This window comes from Myotis myotis, unplaced genomic scaffold, assembly GCF_014108235.1.
Source record: "Myotis myotis isolate mMyoMyo1 unplaced genomic scaffold, mMyoMyo1.p scaffold_m19_p_5, whole genome shotgun sequence".
Lineage (NCBI taxonomy): Eukaryota > Metazoa > Chordata > Mammalia > Chiroptera > Vespertilionidae > Myotis > Myotis myotis.
The window spans coordinates 66,788,553-66,808,423 of NW_023416357.1; the positions used below are offsets into that span (position 1 = coordinate 66,788,553).

Here is a 19,871-nt window from a genome sequence, read left to right on the forward strand (position 1 = left end):
ACTAATGCACTACAAGGAAGAAGGAGAGACAGAATTTAGGGAATGGAGAAAAGGCAAAGGCTTCCCGTCAGACTAGATGAGCATCTGTGCTCAGCTATCATTAGCACGAATGGGTAAATCGTCTAACCTTAGTGGGCTGGGGAAATTTAGGAATTTTTGTTTGTTTAGGTTTTTTTCCCTGTCTCTGAAAGAGAATACCTATCTTACCTTGCCCAGGTTTTAATAAGCTACTTTGTAGGTGTGGGATAAACAGCAGCTACTAAAGTAGAAATGAAGGTGTGTTAAGGGAAATGCCGAAATAATGCTTTGCAATTAACTTAAGGTAAGCAAAAGTATAGTGACTTTTAGGGTAGATGATCTTCAGAATCTAAAAAGGTGTACAAATTTCTAACAATTATGCGGCACAAGAAACGTGCCAGTCATTTTGCTTGTCCCACCACTATAAAAACCCACTTTGCCAAGCTGAAAGCAAGCTGCTAGGCCCAGAAGCGAATAAAGATAAAACATAAAGGGAATCTTCTTGCCCACTCCAACAACCAACTTCGAACTACACAGGTTACCCGCAGGGCAGAGCCCCCAGCTATAGGTGAGTGTGGCCAGCACTCAGCGCGGAATTCCATTTTAGCGACAGCGCATGCGCCCAAAAGTCTCGCTTTGACGACACCGGGGAAAGAATTAGTGGCGTTGGCGGATGCTATCGCGAGAGGATAGGGCCAAATGCCACGTCTGGAGCTACGACTCTGGCGCCGAGCGACAGGTGCCAGAACAAACGGACAGGGAAAGGCCGGGGACGCGAAGGCGTTCCGGGGGGCAGGACTTCCGCCGGAAATGGGGTGGTCTGGGAAATCTCAGAGCGGAGTTCCGGCGGGTCTCACCCCAGTGGGCACGGGCGGAGATGGCTTGCGCCGCGGCGCGGTCCCCGGCCGACCAGGACAGGTGGGTCCTGAGGCAGGGAGGGGCTTGCTGCGAGCCCGCGGGGCTTGCGCCGCTTCCCAGCCCCGGGAAAGGCTCGCGGGGAGGCTCTGAGCTGCTCTCCGGCGCTCGTTTCTCCTGGAGGGCCCGGCACCGGCTCTTCGCAGGGTCCCTGAAATGCCGACTCTAGGTAGCTCAGTGATCACCTGGTTTACCCGTCCGCGAGCGACGCAAAGCACCGTGGGCGCTCCGTGCACATGACGTTACGTAACAGGCACAAAGGGAGAAGTCTGTTTTTTTCCTATTGTGGCGTTCAGAAAGGCCCGTTTGAGTTCTTTAGGTTAATAATACCTCTGACGCCGTACTTTCTAGACGCGAGAGAGGCGTGTCCCCCCCCCCCCTCCGCCCCCAGGACCTTTTGGCAGGTACCCGTATCTAACTGAGCAGTTAAGACAACGGTTTTTTTTTATTTTGTTTTTTATTTTTCCCACTGGGGGATTGAGCCTGAAATCTGGGCACATGCCCTGATGACAGGGAATAATTTTTTTTAAATATATTTTATTGATTTTTTTTTTTTACAGAGAGGAAGAGAGAGGGATAGAGAGTTAGAAACATCAATGAGAGAGAAATATCGATCAGCTGCCTCCAGCACACCTCCCACTGGGGATGTGCCCGCAACCAAGGTACATGTCCTTGACCGGAATCGAACCCGGGACCCTTCAGTCCGTAGGCCGGCGCTCAATCCACTGAGCCAAACCGGTTAGGGCAAGACAACGTTTTTTAAAAAATATTCTCTAGGAAGTGAGTAGTTGGGTTTTGTTTTTTTTTTCCATTTAAGGCAGTGAGTTAAAGTTTACTTTTTAAGTAAGTTAAGTGAAAGGTAGACAATATAAAGAAAAAACATGCGACTTACAGTGTAGGGGTACTGGCTGTCACGATAACGAGTGAGTGAATGGGTGAAGTTTTGGAAATACTGCTCTAGTGATGCCAGCTGCGTTTTTCCTGTGGCAGGTTTATTTGTATATACCCTGCCTATTTGAATAACAAGAAGACCATCGCGGAGGGCAGGCGAATCCCCATAAGTAAGGTAAGCAGGCCGGCACCTTGGCCCGGGAGGGGAGGCTTTACTCTTAGGGTCACAGAGGTTTCTTTGACTTGACTGCATTTGGGAAACAGCGGCCAAGGATTGGGTGCATTCCTTGAGAAAGGCACGAGGTCATAGCTGAAGGAGGTTTTTTTTTAATGATTGTTCATGAGCCTGTGTTGGAAAGAGGAGGGGGCCCTGGCCGGTGCGGCTCAGTTGATGGCGCGTCATCCCGCGCACCCGGAGGTTGCTGGTGGATCTGTTCGCTCTCACATCGGTGTTTCTCTCTCAAAGAATCTATTTTTTTTTTTTTTTAAGGAGGCGGGGAGAGGTGTAGGATTTGCAGTTTTCATTTAAACCAGGGCTATGGCAGTGTTCCCCTTAATAAAGGAAACCAAAATTATGTCACTGCACAATGAAATGCCCAGAATGCAGTTGAGTTTTTAAAGAAGACTTGCAGAAAATTCAGACGCATTGAGTTTTATAGTTTTATGTCAGTTACCTTTTGTGAGGTGGGTAAAGTTACTTTAAAAATAACTTGGCATTAGGAAAGTGCCTGATGCCGAGTGAAGGGACTTTGTTGATGCCTTTCATTTTCAAAATTGATGTCATTTTATTTTTTAAGAATCCCATTTTGTAATCTAACAACAGAACAGAGTTAAGGTAACTTGGTCTGAAGCATTGACTTTGTTATTTTTTTTTTCTTTTTTTTTCTTTTAATTAAATCTTTATTGTTCAGATTATTACATTTGTTCCTCTTTTTTTCCCCCCCATAACTCCCCTCCTCCCAGTTCCCGCCCCACCCTCCGCCCTCACTCCCCACCCACTGTCCTCATCCATAGGTGCACGATTTTTGTCCAGTCTCTTCCCGCATCTCCCACACCCCTTTCCCCCCCAAGAATAGTCAGTCCATTCCCTTTCTATGTCCCTGATTCTATTATAATCAACAGTTCATTCTGTTCATCAGACTATTTATTCACTTGATTCTTAGATTCACTTGTTGATAGATGCATATTTGTTGTTCATAATTTGTATCTTTACCTTTTTCTTCCTCTTCCTCTTCTTAAAGGATACCTTTCAGCATTTCATATAATCCTGGTTTGGTGGTGATGAACTCCTTTAGCTTTTCCTTATCTGTGAAGCTCTTTATCTGACCTTCAATTCTGAATGATAGCTTTGCTGGATAAAGTAATCTTGGTTGTAGGTTCTTGGTATTCATCACTTTGACTATTTCTTGCCACTCCCTTCTGGCTTGCAAAGTTTCTGTTGAGAAATCAGCTGACAGTCGTATGGGTATTCCCTTGTAGGTAACTGAGTTTCTTTCTCTTGCTGTTTTTAAGATTCTCTCTTTATCTTTTGCTCTTGGCATTTTAATGATGATGTGTCTTGGTGTGGTCCTCTTTGGATTCCTTTTGTTTGGGGTTCTCCGCGCTTCTTGGACCTGTAAGTCCATTTCTTTCACCAGGTGGGGGAAGTTTTCTGTCATTATTTCTTCAAATAGGTTTTCAATATCTTGCTCTCTCTCATCTTCTGGCACCCCTATAATTCTGATGTTGGTACGCTTGAAGCTGTCCCAGAGGCTCCTTACACTATCCTCGCATTTTTGGATTCTTTTTTCATTTTGCTTTTCCAGTTGGGTGTTTTTTGCTTCCTCGCATTTCAAATCATTGACTTGATTCTTGCGCTCCTCTGGTCTGCTGTCGGGAGTCTGTATAATATTCGTTATTTCAGTCCGTGTATGCTTAATTTCTAGTTGGTTCCCCAATATAAGATCAAGGGTCTTATTAGTTTTCTTGTAGATCTCATTAAGTTTATCGGCGGCTTCTAAACAATTCTTGAGAGACCTTAAAAGTGTGGTTCTGAACTCTATATCTTCCATTGACAATTTTGTCCTGTTTCTTTGTCTCCGCATTTTGTTATGCTTCCTTGGTGCACCCCCTAGTGGTCTTTGTTCGCAGTCTTATAGTTAAATCTTGATTGTTGTAGCTAATTCCAGGGAGGGTTTGACCTCCAGGCCAAGTGGCTATGAGAATCAGCTGTGTCAGCAGTGAGAGAACTTCTGTCCTCTAGGGAGGTGCTAATCTGGCCTTTGCCTGAGGCTATCCGGCAAATGCCTGTGTGCAGGGCTTGGGCGGGGCGGGTCACACAGGATCAACAGGGTGGGCCGGAGAGAGCAGTTATGGCGGCTCTCAGTCCTGTCCCCAGGGGCTCTGCCTCTCTGAGTCCCAGCGACCGCTGCAAACCTTGGAGAGAAAGCTGCACTCGCTCTGACCGAAGCCAGACAGTCCCGCTTCTCCCGTTTGAGTCTGGGTCCCTAAAGACTCGCCCGGATCTGGAGCTCAGAGTCTGCGACTCCCTCCCGATTGAAAACGCCAACCGCGCCCTCCGCCCGCCAGCCCGCTCCGCCCGCGCACTCCGCACCTCAGAATTTGACTTCAGCACTGCGCCTCCTCTGAGTGTCCGTATGCGTTTCTCTTTCCTCCTAGTTGTAGGACTTCCACTCAGCCGGCGTTCCTGTGGTTCTGGGTGATGTCCCTTCCGTTTTTTGGTTTCACTTTTGAAGTAGTTGTTCAAAGCAGCAAATTCCGGCGTTAACCTATGCCGCCATCTTGGTTCTCTCTCTAATCTAACAACAGAACAGAGTTAAGGTAACTTGGTCTGAAGCATTGACTTTGTTATTTTATATATCTCGTTTTCTGCTTAAATGTGTAAAAGAAAGTCTATTTTGCTGCCTCTGGATGAAAGAGAAGACATCAAAGCATTGGTTCAGAATAATGCCTGACTCCCTGTAACAGGCCTCTGGTAGCAAGCTGTCAGATAATGGAGAATGATTAAATTGTTTTTAACTTTATCGATAGATAGGAAGCATACATACAGAAGCATACAGAAATCTTAAGTGTCTTAATTTTCACAAAATGAGTGCACATGGGTAATCAGCACCCTAATTTAAAAGAAGAAAACAGCCCTGACGGGCTTGGCTCAGTGGATAGAGCATCGGCCTGCGGACTGAAGGGTCCTAGGTTCGATTCGGTCAAGGGCATGTACCTTGGTTGTGGGCATGTCCCCAGTAGGGGGTGTGCAGGAGGCACTGATCGATGATGTTTCTCTCTCATCGATGTTTCTAACTCTCTGTCACTCTCCCTTCCTCTCTGTGAAAAATCAATAAAATATGTATTAAAAATAATAAAAGAAGAAACATTACCAGCACCCAGGAAGATTCCTTTGTGTCCCCTCCCAGTCACTGTCCTCTTCGTATATACTCATATACAAGGATAACCACTGCCGGCTTCCATCACCATAAATTACTTTTGCTTGTTTTTGAATTTTATTTAAAATGCATTATACACTGTGTACTTTTACATCTGTTTTTCACCAAACTTTAAGCTTATGAGATTTATCCACATTTTTGAGTGAAGTTTCTCATTGCTCTGTAATAGCGTTTCTTAACAGCAGCACCATTGACATTTTGAGCCAGATAATTCTTTGTTGTGAGGCTATCCTGTGTATTTTAAGTTGTTTAGCAGCATCTTTGGCCTCTACCCACTAGATGCCAGTGCCCTACGCCATCATAGTTGTGACACTCAAAAATGTCTCCAAGCCTTGCCAAACGTTGGGTGGAGAGGAGGAGGGGCAAAATCACCTTAATGAAAACCACTGCTATGTAGTATTGCATTGTGTGAATATACCATAGTCTACTGTCAATGGATAACTAGGTTGTTTGTAGTTTGGGGCTATTGTAAATAGAGCTGCTGTGAACATGCTTGAGTTTGTCTTTAGTGGACATAGTTTTGCATTTTTTAAAAATATATATTTAGAAGTGCAATTGCATGACCATAATGAATGCATACATTTGGCTTTAATAGATACAACCAAATAATTTTCTAAAGTGGCTGTATCTGTCATAATTGTTTAGTATTCACTGAGCACCTACTATGCTCCAAGTATCATGCCAGATGTTGGGGAATGTACTGATGAACAAAATAGTCCTTCCACTTGTGAAATGTATGTTCTGTTGGAAGGGAGATGAGCAAAACAAGAATGAATCAGTATTATTCCAGGGATTTTTTTTTTTTTTTAATTTTTAAAATTATAGTGGAAACAGCTAGACCTAGTAGAAAAGGAAACCTTGGGTTTGATACATGTTTTGATCATAGTATTTGAAATGATTTACACAACAAAATTGTACTACCTACTTAAAGCTAAGCTATTTAGTGTTTTTTTAAACTGTTCAGGCTGTTGAAAATCCTACAGCTACAGAGATTCAAGATGTGTGCTCAGCAGTTGGACTTAATGCATTTCTTGAGGTATGATGTGGTTCTTTCTTCACTATTTTCCATACTCATCTCATTGATATAACAATTTCCTTAAACAAAGCCTGTTTTCCTTTTATATTAGAAAAACAAAATGTACTCCAGAGAATGGAATCGTGATGCTCAGTACAGGGGCAGAGTCCGGGTTCAACTCAAACAGGAAGATGGCAGCCTCTGTCTTGTACAGTTCCCATCACGTAAGCTTTTTTAAATGAATGAATAAAATTTGGGGATAGGTTACTCATTCCTCTTCTCTGCAAAAAAGTTTCTGATCTTTTGAAAGGTAAAAATAATGTGTGTTCTCCAGATCAATTTAGAGAAAGGACTACCACTGATGGAGGGGTAAAACAGTGCTTCTCACTTTTTTGGTGGGCTGGGGTACATTTTTTTGTTTTATTTTTTTATCTTTATTGTTGAGAGTATTACAGATGTCTCTCCCCTTTTTACTCTCATTGCCCCCCTCTACCCAGTTCCCGCCCTACCTCTGGTCTTCACCATCCCATTGTCTGTGTCCATGGGTTATGCATATAAGTATATAAAATCTCTTACCATCTGCACCCTCTCCTCCCCCCACTCAGATTCATCAATCTGTTGCATGCTTCCATGCCTATGGACTTATTTTGTGGGTCAATTTATTTTGTTTATGACATTCCACATATGAGTGAGATCATGTGATACTTGTCTTTCTCTGAATGGCTTATTTCACTTAGCATAATACTCTCCAGGTTTATCCATGCTGTCTCAAAGAGTAAGAAATCATTTTAATTTATTATATATGTAAATTATAAGTTATTGTTTTCAGAGAGGAAGGGGGAGGAGAGAGAAACATCAATGATGAGAGAGAATCATTGATTGACGCCTCCTAGCAACCCAGGCATGTGCCCTGACCGTGATTTTTTGGTTCATAGATCAACGCTCAACCACTGAGCCACACCAGCCATGCAAGAGATCCTTCTTTTCTCCAGCTGCATAGCGTTCCATTGTGTAGATGTACCTACCACAACTTTTTTACCCACTTACCTACTGGTGGGCACTTGGGCTGTTTACAAATCTTAGCTATTTTAAATAATGCTGCTATGAACATAGGGGTGCATATATCCTTTCCGATTGGTGTTTTGGGGCTCTTGGGATATATTCCTAGAAGTGGGCCACTGGGTCAAATGGCAGTTCACTTTCATTTTTTAAGGAAACTCCATACTGTTTTCCACAGTGGCTGCACTGGTTCTAAACTTCTTTAAGGTTAAGGACCTATTTGATAATGTGATGAAACTTACTAATGGTTTCCACCAAAAATACTGTTTTGTGAACATTTTATAAACCTCTGAAAATCCATCATTGCTCCTAGGTTAAGAGTTTAAAATTATTAAATTGTCAGATGTTAATTGCCATTTCAGATCCTAGAGATCTTGAGGTCTGCTTATAATTTCTATCATTAATAAATCTAAAAAGCCATATTAGCGAAAAAAAGCAAGAGACAATATTACCACTTAGGTAAATTTAAAAACAAAGTAAGAAAATACTTGGTCTTAAGATAGTAGTTAACCTAATGGCAAAAGCAAGGCAAGGGGGAGGGAGTTAGCACAGGGGGTTGTGGTCAGAGAAGACTGTAGCATTATCCCTAGTGTTTTATTTCTTTTTATTTGTAATTTCTTAATTTATTGGGGTGAACACTGGTTAACAAAATTAAACAGGTTTCAGGTGAACAATTCCACAGTATATCATTAATACACTATATTGTGTGTGTTCACCACCCCAAGACAAATCTTCTTCCATCAGCGTTTATCCCCTAGTGTTTTATTTCTTAAAAAAAAATAACCAAATAAAACTGGACATCAGTATTCCAAAATATTAACTCTGGGTATTGGGGAGAAGAGTATCTATTTATATGTTACTCTTTTCTGAATTTTTTTATTTCTAAAAAATATATTTTAATTTTCTTAATTGAGTTTTATTTTGACACAATAACCCCAAACTGACAACTTGTTTTTAGTTGAATTAAAATAGATCGGGTTACGCCGAAACCGGTTTGGCTCAGTGGATAGAGCGTCGGCCTGTGGACTGAAGGGTCCCAGGTTCGATTCCGGTCAAGGGCATGTACCTGGGTTGTGGGCACATCCCCAGTGGGAGATGTGCAGGAGGCAGCTGATCGATGTTTCTCTCTCATCGATGTTTCTAACTCTCTATCTCTCTCTCTTCCTCTCTGTAAAAAATCAATAAAATATATTTAAAAAAAAAATAGATCGGGTTTCTAGGTATTTCTAAAAACGTTAAGATTCTGACTGAGGAGTGACAGATTGAGTATATTTCAGTGGTTTTTTCTTTTCTTGTTCTATTTGACATCTTTCTATACTATCTTTTAAAAGTCAAAAAGACCAAAAAAATAAATAACCACATACAAACTTTTGATTTAAAAATTATAGTTGAATAGATGTTGCTTCCTGTTTCTATTAAGAAAATAGTTATAAAGTAAAAAGAAAAAGCTAAAGTCTTGATGTGTTGCAGTAAGGACAGCAGCTATTGGAGCTGGAGGAGGTGGTTGGTGCACAAAGCAGGGGTGCATGTATTCATAAATCATCTGAGCATATGAGTAACATCTTTTGTAACTTAATGGCTTTGGATTTTTATTGTAAGACAAAGGCACTGTGTTTCCATGGCTTAAAAGTTATAATGATATGCTGTTTCCAATTTCTTATGTTTAGAAAAGTTCTCCTTGGATTTTCAAGTTAATTACCAGGACCAAGACCAAGACCCAAATTTTTGTTTCACACTTAGTGTTTTAAATTTTGATTGTGTTATTTTGAATATTTCAGCATTGTTCTCAATACTTTCACCACCAAAGGCCCCCACTTGAACTAGTCATTGTCTTTATAGTCATTTATTTTTTTTCTTTTGAAATCCTTCTCATTTTCTTGATGTGGTGTGATGATTTCTTGAACTTCATGGTATTCAAGTTAATGACCTTTTACATCTTATCTCTCAGATTATACACTAACCCTAATTTCTGGTTCCTAGGTAAGTCAGTAATGTTGTATGCTGCGGAAATGATTCCTAAACTAAAAACAAGGACACAAAAAACAGGAGGTAGTGACCAAACTCTTCAGCAAGGAGAGGGAAGTAAAAAAGGGAAAGGAAAGAAGAAGAAGTGACCTGGCAAGACAATCAAGTCTGACATACTACTGTAAGAGTCGCGGATGGAGGTTTCTGATTTGTATCTGAGAGAAACTGAAGCTTTTTGTTTGTATCATTTAACTGAACTATGAACATTTGTGCCTCCCAGCTTTAGCATGAGAGTTGACAATGAAATAAACTTACATCAGAAGTTTGCGTCTAGCTCTTACGCAGTATTAAAGAAAATTTTTTTTGCCTTTCAGTGCAGTTTTTGTGGAAGAAAGAAGCTTATTTTTAAATGGACAATGGCCTCTACCATAAGTTACTTGAAATCCTGTATCTGTGCTCTATGTAACATATTCAGACAAATGAGTTTAATAAGATTTGAAACATATTGTTCACCTTTTAAGCTAATGAAATAAAATTCAAAACTGACTGTGTAGCTTTTGCTTATGAACTAATCAATGCCAGTGGAAGAGATAATTTAAAAGGATGAAATGGGAAGCCTGACTGGTGTGGCTCAGTGGTTGAGTGTTGACTTATGAACCAGGAGGCCACAGTTTGATTCCTGGTCAGGACACATACCTGGATTGCAGGCTTGATCCCCAGTGTGGGTCATACAGGAGGCAGTCAGTCAATGATTCTTTCTCATCAGTGATATTTCTATCTCCTCCCTTCCTCTCTAAAATCAATAAAAATACATTTTAGAAATAATAAAAAAAATAAAAGAATAAAATGGGTAGTGGATGTTTAGTATGACCCTGAAAGTAGAAGAAAGTAGTTAAATCCTCTTGGAGATCTATGAACAGCCAGTCTAGAACATATTCTTTTTTTTTTTTTTTAATTGATTTTCTTTTTAGAGAGGAGGAAGGAAAAGAGAAATATTGATGTGACAAACATCGATCTGCCGCCTCCTGCATGCACCCCGATTGGGGATCTAACCCACAACCTAGGTGTGTGCCCTGACCAGGAATCGATCACACAGCCTTTTGGTGTATGGGATGATGCTCCAACCAACTGAGCCACCCAGCCAGGGCTAGATCATATTTTAATTAGCTATTGTAATTGAGTAGTTGAGTTACTAGTTTTTGACATGGAAAGTCCTGGAGTTTAAGCTTTAGATTTGCTTATTTTGTAGGCTTAAGGACATTGTTTCATTGGAGTTCTAAAACTACCTCTGCTTTAGCACCTTGAATCACAACTTGTTCAATAAATTAAATTGGATTGCTGATTCTACCTTTGTTGAAAAGCAGTGTCTGAAAGTGGGAATTTTTTGTAAAATTGAAGAGAATCCCTATCTAGCCATATGTTTTTGTCCACTGAGAGTCTCTTGGGCAACTGCCTTCTCTGGCTCCCTATGCTTCTGGAAGGGCTGTTGGTCATGCGCTGCGTATCAGCTTCAGTCAGTGATGGCCACATATACAACTGTGATCCCGTAAGGTTATAATGAAGCTGAAAAATTCCTATCCCCTAGTAACATCGTAGCCATTGTAAATTGGGAGCACAGCATGCATTACTTGTGTTTATGTTGATGCTGATATAAACAGACTTGCACTGCCAGTCACATAAAAGTGTTGCACATACAATTATATACAGTACATAATACTTGATAATAAATGACTGTTACTGGTTTATGTATTTACTATACCAAACTTTATTACTATTTTAGAATGTACTCTTTCTACTTATAGAAAAAGTTCGCTATAAAACCATTTGCCATGTTATACCATCAGCAGCCTCACATCTTGTGCTTACTGTTTCTCTTAATTACATCATTTGTCTTATCCTTAATTTTGTTCATCTCATGTTGTTTTATACAGTTAGTGTAGCCTAAGGGCACAGTGTTTTTAAAATCTACAGTAGTATATAGTCCTGTCCTAGGCCTTCATATTCACTCACACTTATGGCTCATCAGAGCAACTTTCAGTCCTACAAGCTCCATTCATGGTAAGTGCCCTATACAGGTGTACCCTTTTTTAAGCTTTTATACCATACTTTTACTACGCCTTTTTATATGTTTAGGTGTGCTTACTTAGATAAACAAATATTTCACCATTGTGTTACGCTCACCTACAGTGTTCAGTACCAGTACAATAACATACTCTACAGGTTTGTAGCCTAGGAACAATAGACTATACTATATAACCTAGGTGTGTATTCTCATGGTTGCACATGTCCATCCAGCTGCAAGGCAGGCTGGGAAAGTGGATATATGGTTTTTTCAGTCCTAATAGAGGTAGCCAAGAAGAAAGTAGTTGAGAATGGATATCGGGGCAGTTAACAAAAGATTTGTCACAGAAAATGACTGGAGCCCTAGCCAGTTTTGCTCAGTGGTTAGAGTGTCGGCCTGTAGACTGAAGGGTCCCAGGTTTGATTCCAGTCAAGGGCACATGCCCAGGTTGTGGGCTCCATCCCCAGTGGGGAGCGTGCAGGAGGCAGCCAATCAAAGATTCTCATCATTGATGTTACTATCTATCCCTCTCTGAAATCAATCAAAATATATATATATATATTTTTAATATATTTTATTGATTTTTTTACAGAGAGGAAGGGAGAGGGATAGAGAGTTAGAAACATCGATGAGAGAGAAACATCGATCAGCTGCCTCCTGCACACCCCCCACTGGGGATGTGCCCGCAACCAAGGTACATGCCCTTGACCGGATTCGAACCTGGGACCTTTGAGTCTGCAGGCTGACGCTCTATCCACTGAGCCAAATCAGTTAGGGCCAAAATATATTTTTTAAAAAGATGAGTTTAAAATTGTTTTGGCAAGAAGTATTGTCAGAAAGGTCTCAGAAGCCCTGGCTGGTTTGGCTCACTGGATGGAGTGTCGGCCTGGGGACTGAAGAGTCCCGGGTTCGATTCTGGTCAAGGGCATGTGCATTGGTTGCGGGCACATCCCCAGTGGGGGGTGTGCAGGAGGCAGCTGATCGATGCTTCTCTCTCATCGATGTTTCTAGCTCTCTATCCCTCTTCTTTCCTCTCTGTGAAGAGTCAATAAAATATATTTAAAAAAAAAAAAAAAAAAGGTCTCAGAACTATTGCTGTAACATTGTATTGCTCTTTCTTATTGCAATGAATGCATAATTGAACTTTTCTTTGCCAATCAAGTGAAAAATGGAATCTTCTCTAATGAGCAAGATTGTGCATTTATTCATATGTTGAAATACCAAATATTTATTTCAATGAATTATGTTCACATCCTTTGCCTACTTTTAAAGACTTTATTGTTATCAATATTATACCTGTACATAATTTAAAGAGCCAGCTAGTTTTAATAGTTTCAATTTTAGATATTAACTTCCATCTTAGGAGGATTTAGATTTTTCTTCCTTTACCCCCACCACATGCATGTCTGCTTCCTATCTTCCCTCCTATCAATTACCAATATATTTCATAATTTTAGTCACTATTCATGGCTTACATTATTATCATATATTCCATTTGTAGCTGAGCCGTGTATCAGCAACACTGGCCCCCCCTGGGAGCTTTTGAAAATGTGGACTCTGGCTCCAGCCTGGAATTCAAATACATTTTAATAAGATCCCCAAGTAGTTCTTGTGCACATTTAAGATTTTGGTTTTTTAAAAGTGACATCTCTTAATTTACTATATAAAAATATGGAAATTTAGATATAGAAAGCTAGTGCCTATCTTTTATCACTATCCCCACACACACATACACTAAGCTACTATATGTTTATATACCTAGCACACATTAAGTTTAAGAAACACGTATGCGATGGGTATTTTTGTTTTCTGGGCTTATGTTTTTCTTGGAGCTATTATTTTTATTGTATATTTACTTGATTTTCTGAATATCACAACCACAAATTATCAGTGTCAAAATGTCCTTTCAAAAAGTTTGTTCAAAACAGCTAGTTTATTCATTTCAGAAAGTTTGTTCAAATCAGGTAGTTTCTTATTTTCATTTTTTTTATCATTTATTTTTAAAATATATTTTTGATTTCAGAGAGAGGAAGGGAGAGGCGGAGCGAGATTGAAACATCAATGATGAGAGAGAATCATTGATTGTCCGCCTCCTGCACGCCCCCTACTGGGGATTGAGCCCACAACTTGGGCATGTGCCCTTGACCAGAATTGAACCCGGGACCCTTCAGTCCACAGGCGGACACTCTATCCACTGAACCAAATTGGCTTGGGCTTAATTTCATCTTTGTAAAGAAATCTCTTCTGGAGCCTTTTACCTGGCTCTACTGGTCACCCGAGGCCTAGTGCACAGCTTCACTCTGGGTTCCCTTCACCATCACTGGAGTGTGACTCTGTTGCTTTGCTGTTTGGGATTTCCTGTATTAGTGCATCCTGTGTATTCTTCTTTCTTAGGTTGCTTGTATTGTCTAACTCACCTTAGATCTTCCTGGGGAAAATGCATGTCTGAAAGTGTCATTCTACCCTCCCACTGTTGGGCTGGGTATAGAATTAGCCTTGGAAATCATCTTATTTCACAAGTTCAAGGGCATTATTTCATGACCTGACTTCTGTTATAGTTGAAGGGAAATCTAAACCATTCTAGTTCATGGTCTCTTGTAACCACATTAGCCTGTTGAAACCTGAAACATCTCGCTGTTCGGAAATAGTGTGCTTCCTTTGGGGTGGGTTTTTTTGCCCATTGAGCTGGGTACTAAATGGGCCCTTTCAATCGGGAACCTTGTGTTCTCAAGTTCTGGGAAATTTTCTTGAAAATTTCATTGATGATTTTCCTTCCCTTTCTGATCTTTGTTGGACTCCTCTGATTTGAATATTGGACATGATGGACTAGTCCTCATTTTCTTTTTCTCATTTTCATTTCTTTGCCTTTATGTTCTGTTTCCTAGAATTCCTCAGCTTTATCTTTCAACCTTTCTATTGAATTTTTTTTCACTTTTCTTGTGTTTTTAACTTGTCTAGGCTCTTGTCATCTGAATGTTTCCTTTTTTTTTAGCATTGTTTTTTATGGATATAATTTCTTATTTCTCAGAGTATGATTTACATTCTTTTCTCATTTTTTTCTTCTGTTTTTATTTTGATCCCTGTCGTGTTAAGTGGCTTGCTTTAGATTGGTGGGGTTTTTTTTCAGAGTGAAAGATAAAAAAGCTGATTGGAAGTTGAGCACACAAGAGCTGGTGTATCGAGTTCACTAAAGGGGTATCTGGCCGAGGTGTTTTTCTCTTAAGCTGATCCGCTTCCCCGGAGAGGAGTCTACTGAGATCCTTCCTGGGAGCCTAATGGGAGGAGGTGGGGTGGGGAAATGGGTCTCAGCTTTTAGTCGCCCATCCTGTTTTTAACTCAACTTCTGTCCCTCAGCTCTGCCTGTGTTCCAAAGATCCTCTTACTGTGTGGAGAAGATACACCTCTAGTCTTTTACTTGAATAGGGATAGGATAGTTTTTCACTAACCCTCCTTATTTTAGTTCCCTCCCAACATTAAGATTTCTCTTTACATTTATTTTTATATTGGGTGTGACTTCATAATGAAATTTCTGTATCCAGAGAGAGACTAGGTAGGGTAGGCAGCATAATGCCCCTCCCCCCAAAAGCCTGTGATTATGTTACTTCACATAGCAAAGGAGACTTTGCAGATGTAATTAAGGAGCTGGAGAGAGTACAGGCATATTTCAGAGATATTGTGGGTTCAGTTCCAGACCTTCATAATAAAGCAAGTATCACAATAAAGCGAGTTGTAATCTTTTTGCTGGTGGAGGGTCTTGCCTTCATTTTGTAAAAAACAGACCTGTGAAGCGCAATAAAACAAGGTAAGCCTGTAGCCTGGGCTGTCCAGGTGGGCCCAATGTAATCACAAGCACTCAGCGGAGAAACGCAGGCAGTCTTGAAGCTGAAAAAAGCAAGTAAAGGGATTTTCCAGTGCCCAGAAGGAATGCAGTCCTGCGAAGCCATTTTGGATGTCTGACTTCCAGAACAGTAAGCTAATGCATTCGAGTTGTTTTAAGCCAATATATGTGTGGTAATATGTTTCAGCAGTGTAGACAAAAGGGACCACATGCTGGCTCAGGGAAGACTTGTGTGGCGGCCCTGTAAAATCCTGAGACCTAGTTACCATAAGGATGGTCTGAAGTTAAAACTTTTTAACTAAAAGCAGTTTATGGCAGGTAGTCATGTCCTAGGCTAGATTCTTCCCTGGCAAAAGTCAATCTTTACCTCAACTAAGCCTGTTTGTTGTCTATAATAATGTAACATTGGAATGGCAGGGTAACCTGTAACTTCCCTTTCTCCAGACGCCTCAGGGCACAACCAATGCACCAGGGCACCTGGACAGAAACCACAAATTCTCTCATTATCATCATGTTAATCGTTGACTGTTAACTATCCTGTACCTTTCTATATCATTTTACTTTTTATCCAATCCCAGAGGTCCACTCCCCTCCACCCCTGCTTTGCTTTCGCTGGCTACATATTAGAATCACCTGAAAACTTTTGGAAGCATACTGGCACCTGGGACTGTCAGTTTCTGATAATGGCATCCCATACCAATATTTTTAGAAAACTCCTTGATTGTAATGTGCAGCCAGATCTGAAAACCTCTGTAAAGCTAACTGTAAAGATAACATTTACCTAACAGTGTAGTTTTATCTTAAAATGTGGTTCCTGGACCATCACCACCTGGGAACTTGTTGAAAATTTAAACTCTTCAGCCCTGCCCCAGACGTACTGAGTTAGACATGTTGGGGGTGGGGCCAGCTACCTGTGTTTTAACAACCGGCCCCCCAATTCTGGTGCACACTGAAGTCTTGAGAACCACTGTCTAACCCAGCCGTGGGCAAACTACGGCCCACGAGCCGGATCCGGCCCGTTTGAAATGAATAAAACTAAAAAAAAAAAAAAGACCGTACCCTTTTATGTAATAATGTTTACTTTGAATTTATATTAGTTCACACAAACACTCCATCCATGCTTTTGTTCTGGCCCTCCGGTCCAGTTTAAGAACCCATTGTGGCCCTCGAGTCAAAAAGTTTGCCCACCCCTGGACTCTAACCAAAGAACCTCCTTATCACTCCTAATTTCTGAAATGTGTGTTATATAGAGATGTTATAAGAATATTGTGGTAAGCAGCCAGGAAAACTTTTAGTTAAGGTCATTCTCAAATATATTTACTTTCCTGCCATACTGTATAGAACTATAATATTTGATGGCTAAGGATCTGAATCGTATATTATTCTAAACACAGATTGTTTGCAGACACAGACACGTAAAGGCAGATGTAGGAGACAAAGCTAACACACCCTCCAGCAGTAGGTATTTTTTTTTTAAATCCTCAAGTTCTAAGTAGCAAAGTACAGAATAATTTGGAGGCACATAGCAATGTTTACTTCATCAAAGTATGTACAATACACCAACATGGCATGAGATGTGTGTAATGCAATAGGTGAGTAGAAAGTGGTTTAGATTTCTTTTAAATCTAGTACGAATTATTGATAGAAACCTTTTTTGGTTGGTATGTTTTCTTTAGGGAAAGTCTAACTGATGAGTAGTAATCACCAGGGGAAAAGCACAGGCAGGTAAGGAATAGGATTAATAAACAGCAGTGTTTAGGGTTCATTTATCAGTATTCAGGTTTTGCATAAATTAGTCTAGATTTTTTTTAAGGCCCTACAAAATGAAATGTAACAGTTCAGTGAGACAATGGAATTTTATTTACATCCATATCCATTCAATAGATCACATCTTCAGGACAGGCAGTAACGTAGTGAAAGGCTATGCTCATTTTCTTCAGGCTGTGGGCAGAGACTCTCCAGAGTAGCAGTAATTGTTGATCTGAAACCTTTCAAGTAGAGAAAGAATTGCTGTAGGGATTCTATAACTTTATAATTCCCCCAAATACCACTCATGTACAAATAAATGCTTGTCTTCTAGCTAGACACAGGCTCAATTAGTTTTTCAAATACTCTAGCATGGCAGTACATTACTTGGGAAATCAAAGCTGAAACAGAATTGTTCAACTCAAAACTCCTCCTGTCTTTCACTACGAAAAACAGTAACAAATTTCTTCCATAATACACTGTGGGAGAAAGTTATCAAGACAAAAATCTGCATTCAGAATGTTTTTTCTTATTATATTTTTTAAACTGACATTAGCCTATAAGTAGCTTAAGCAATAGTAACTTTTATGCCTCCCATCTTGCCTGAAAATATATATACTCATAATCTGTATGTTCTGTAAGCTAGAGGTTGCTAATTTTCATTCTTTTGCACCAAGAAAGACATACTTTTTTTTTATAGGTAAAGAGATTTAAATATTAAATCTAAGGCTTGACTTTCTCCAAATAATAGTTGTTTGCTTTCTAAGTTTTTTAAGGTAAATGTAACAAGATGCCTTATGATTTAATTTTCCCCAGAAAAAAATGCCCTAATCCATAATGTTTGGGTGATACTGTCTCTTATTTTTGATATCTTTAATATTTTTTACATCATGAGACATCATTATGACCTTATCTAATTGTTATTGAAATGAGAACTATCTTTATTTGCCTTAAAAAACATTTGCCTTACAGGCTGGATATTTCACCCTGGTAGTTTGGTTATACTCTTCAGTCAGTTTAGTCTGATCCAGAAGTTCCTTGCAGTATGGCTGGTGCAGAGCTCAGTTTCTCTAGCCCAGACAAGCTGCCATAGTCTCTGTAAGCTACTTGCTGATCAAACTATGGAGACACTGATTTCAACTTTTTGTTCTATACTTAAACTATGTAGTTATATGCAGTGTGTTAAAACAAAGCATAAAGATGAAGGCATTTAAACATATTACAAATGACCCTGACTTGCAGACTAGGGAGGCCTCATGTGTTTGACTTTAAAGGCCCGAGAAGGTGAAGGCAGTTAGACTTAACCACTGCCAACTAGACTACAGGTTATACCAAACTTCCTTTCTGTTTCCCAGAACTGCTCTTAGAGCCTGTGTCATCATTAGCATGTACTGCTAGCTAATGATATAAACAAGAACATATATGTAATCAGAGGCAGGCAAGTCTCCGGGGGGTCCTTCAAATGGTTAAAAAAAAAAAAAAAGACTCAAGACTATACCAACATGTCAGCAATGAAGGTGAAACCAGGGATGATTTCCATTTTAGCATCTCAAAAACAAACAAATCTAAAGCTTATCAGCAGATTATCAACAGGCCACAAGACAGTATTACTGGTTCTATAGGGAAGTGGGAGCTGCAGATCACTGATGTGTGTACATTTATTTCCCCATTGAGCAGCACAGTGGCTGCTTTACAAAGCTGTTCCAGTATTCTGCTGCTGCATTAGGAAAACAACAGGCCAACCTCCATTCAACCTCATTTATCGCTTAAATCCCTTCAGCAGATCACACCAGCACAACAGAACCTCCAGCTTTTGGCAGGTGCTCATGAGCATCACGCATGTTACAGTCAGCACATTTCCCTACATATACATATGCACAACTACATTCAAAACATTTAATACAAAATTGTACATTACATGAAGTAGAACCTTAAAGAGTACAGAGAAAATGCATGCAGAGAGAGCCCATTGAAGTACAAAGCCCGTGGGATATATAATTTTAAGTTTATATTCCCTGCAGGATGGTAACACATTCCCTATCCAGAGGCAAAATATAGTTTCCAAAGTTGGATACTGCCCATTGCATTACATTTACATTAAAATGCTCCCTATGTATTTAGACAGTAAAAGCAAAAAAATACTTACACACATTCCATTTTTTAACATATCAAAAATGTTTCCAAGGCAACATTAAAATGATTATACCACAGTCCCCAACACAACATCAAGCTCCAATAGGAAGGTGCGGAGGGCAGGAGGGTTTCATCCTGTGGGTGGTTTAGGTGCTCTTCTTTTCATCACCCAGTAAGTTCACGGCAGCTTTCTTGGCTGTCAGGAGGAAAGGACATTGTGTCAAAGCTCTTTGCAATGCAGGCTCTGTGCGTAACATAGCTACTGGGTAACAACTGGGATGACTCATGTTCAGATGAGAACACACTGAGGTTTGTGGCCAGGGCTAAAATAAGTTTCCAGGAAATGGACAAGAAACTACTTCACGGCACAAATTCTGAGCACTTGAGCAAAGTACTTGAAGAGCATCTAGCCTGGCCCCCTGGTAGTGAAGTGTCACCTAAGCCCATTGTCCTGTAAGCATTACAAGCTGCAGAGATTCCCTGGGCGTATGGTGTTCCTCTGTACAATCAAGAAATTCTCGTTTGTGTAGGGGTGCTCACCTGTACAATGTCACTATGTCTCAATGAGATGACACATAGGTCATCCACCTATTCTGTAGTGACAGAAGCCAGAGAAAGTCGTCATTCCCAGAACCCAGACATGATGGCCTATTTACACACATTTATATTCTCTCACAGTGCCACCATTTCTTCCTAGGATGGGAAGAGCGTGCTACAAGTCTTCTGAGTTGGAGGCAAGAAAGTACATTCATTAAGAAAATAATCGTGCCCTGGCCAGAGTGGCTCAAT

General features: G+C 40.3%; 2 protein-coding genes across 9 annotated transcripts in view; one reads left to right on the forward strand and one right to left on the reverse strand.

The window, feature by feature from the left end:
* Positions 1-713: 713 nt before the first annotated feature.
* SRP19 (signal recognition particle 19) overlaps positions 714-19,871 on the forward strand; it is a 30,456-nt gene continuing 11,298 nt past the window's right edge. The window contains exons 1-5 of one of the 7 annotated variants that reach the window (XM_036308056.1): positions 738-936; positions 1,924-1,999; positions 6,209-6,300; positions 6,392-6,503; positions 9,006-9,312. In XM_036308056.1, coding sequence (XP_036163949.1) covers positions 896-936; positions 1,924-1,999; positions 6,209-6,300; positions 6,392-6,503; positions 9,006-9,086 — 402 coding nt within the window. In that variant the 5' untranslated portion in view covers positions 738-895 and the 3' untranslated portion in view covers positions 9,087-9,312. The other 6 variants (XM_036308054.1, XM_036308055.1, XM_036308059.1 and 3 more) reach the window with 6 other exon arrangements.
* Positions 17,041-19,871, reverse strand: part of REEP5 (receptor accessory protein 5) — a 33,794-nt gene continuing 30,963 nt past the window's right edge. Inside the window, exons 5-6 of one of the 2 annotated variants that reach the window (XR_004967384.1) lie at positions 19,096-19,278; positions 17,041-17,191 (exon numbers count right to left, since the gene is read on the reverse strand). Coding sequence is in view for 1 of the 2 variants with exons in the window: in XM_036308063.1 (XP_036163956.1) it covers positions 19,229-19,278 (50 nt within the window). In the remaining variant the exon portion in view is untranslated. Of the gene's footprint in view, positions 19,279-19,871 lie in introns of both variants that reach the window. The other variant, XM_036308063.1, reaches the window with a different exon arrangement.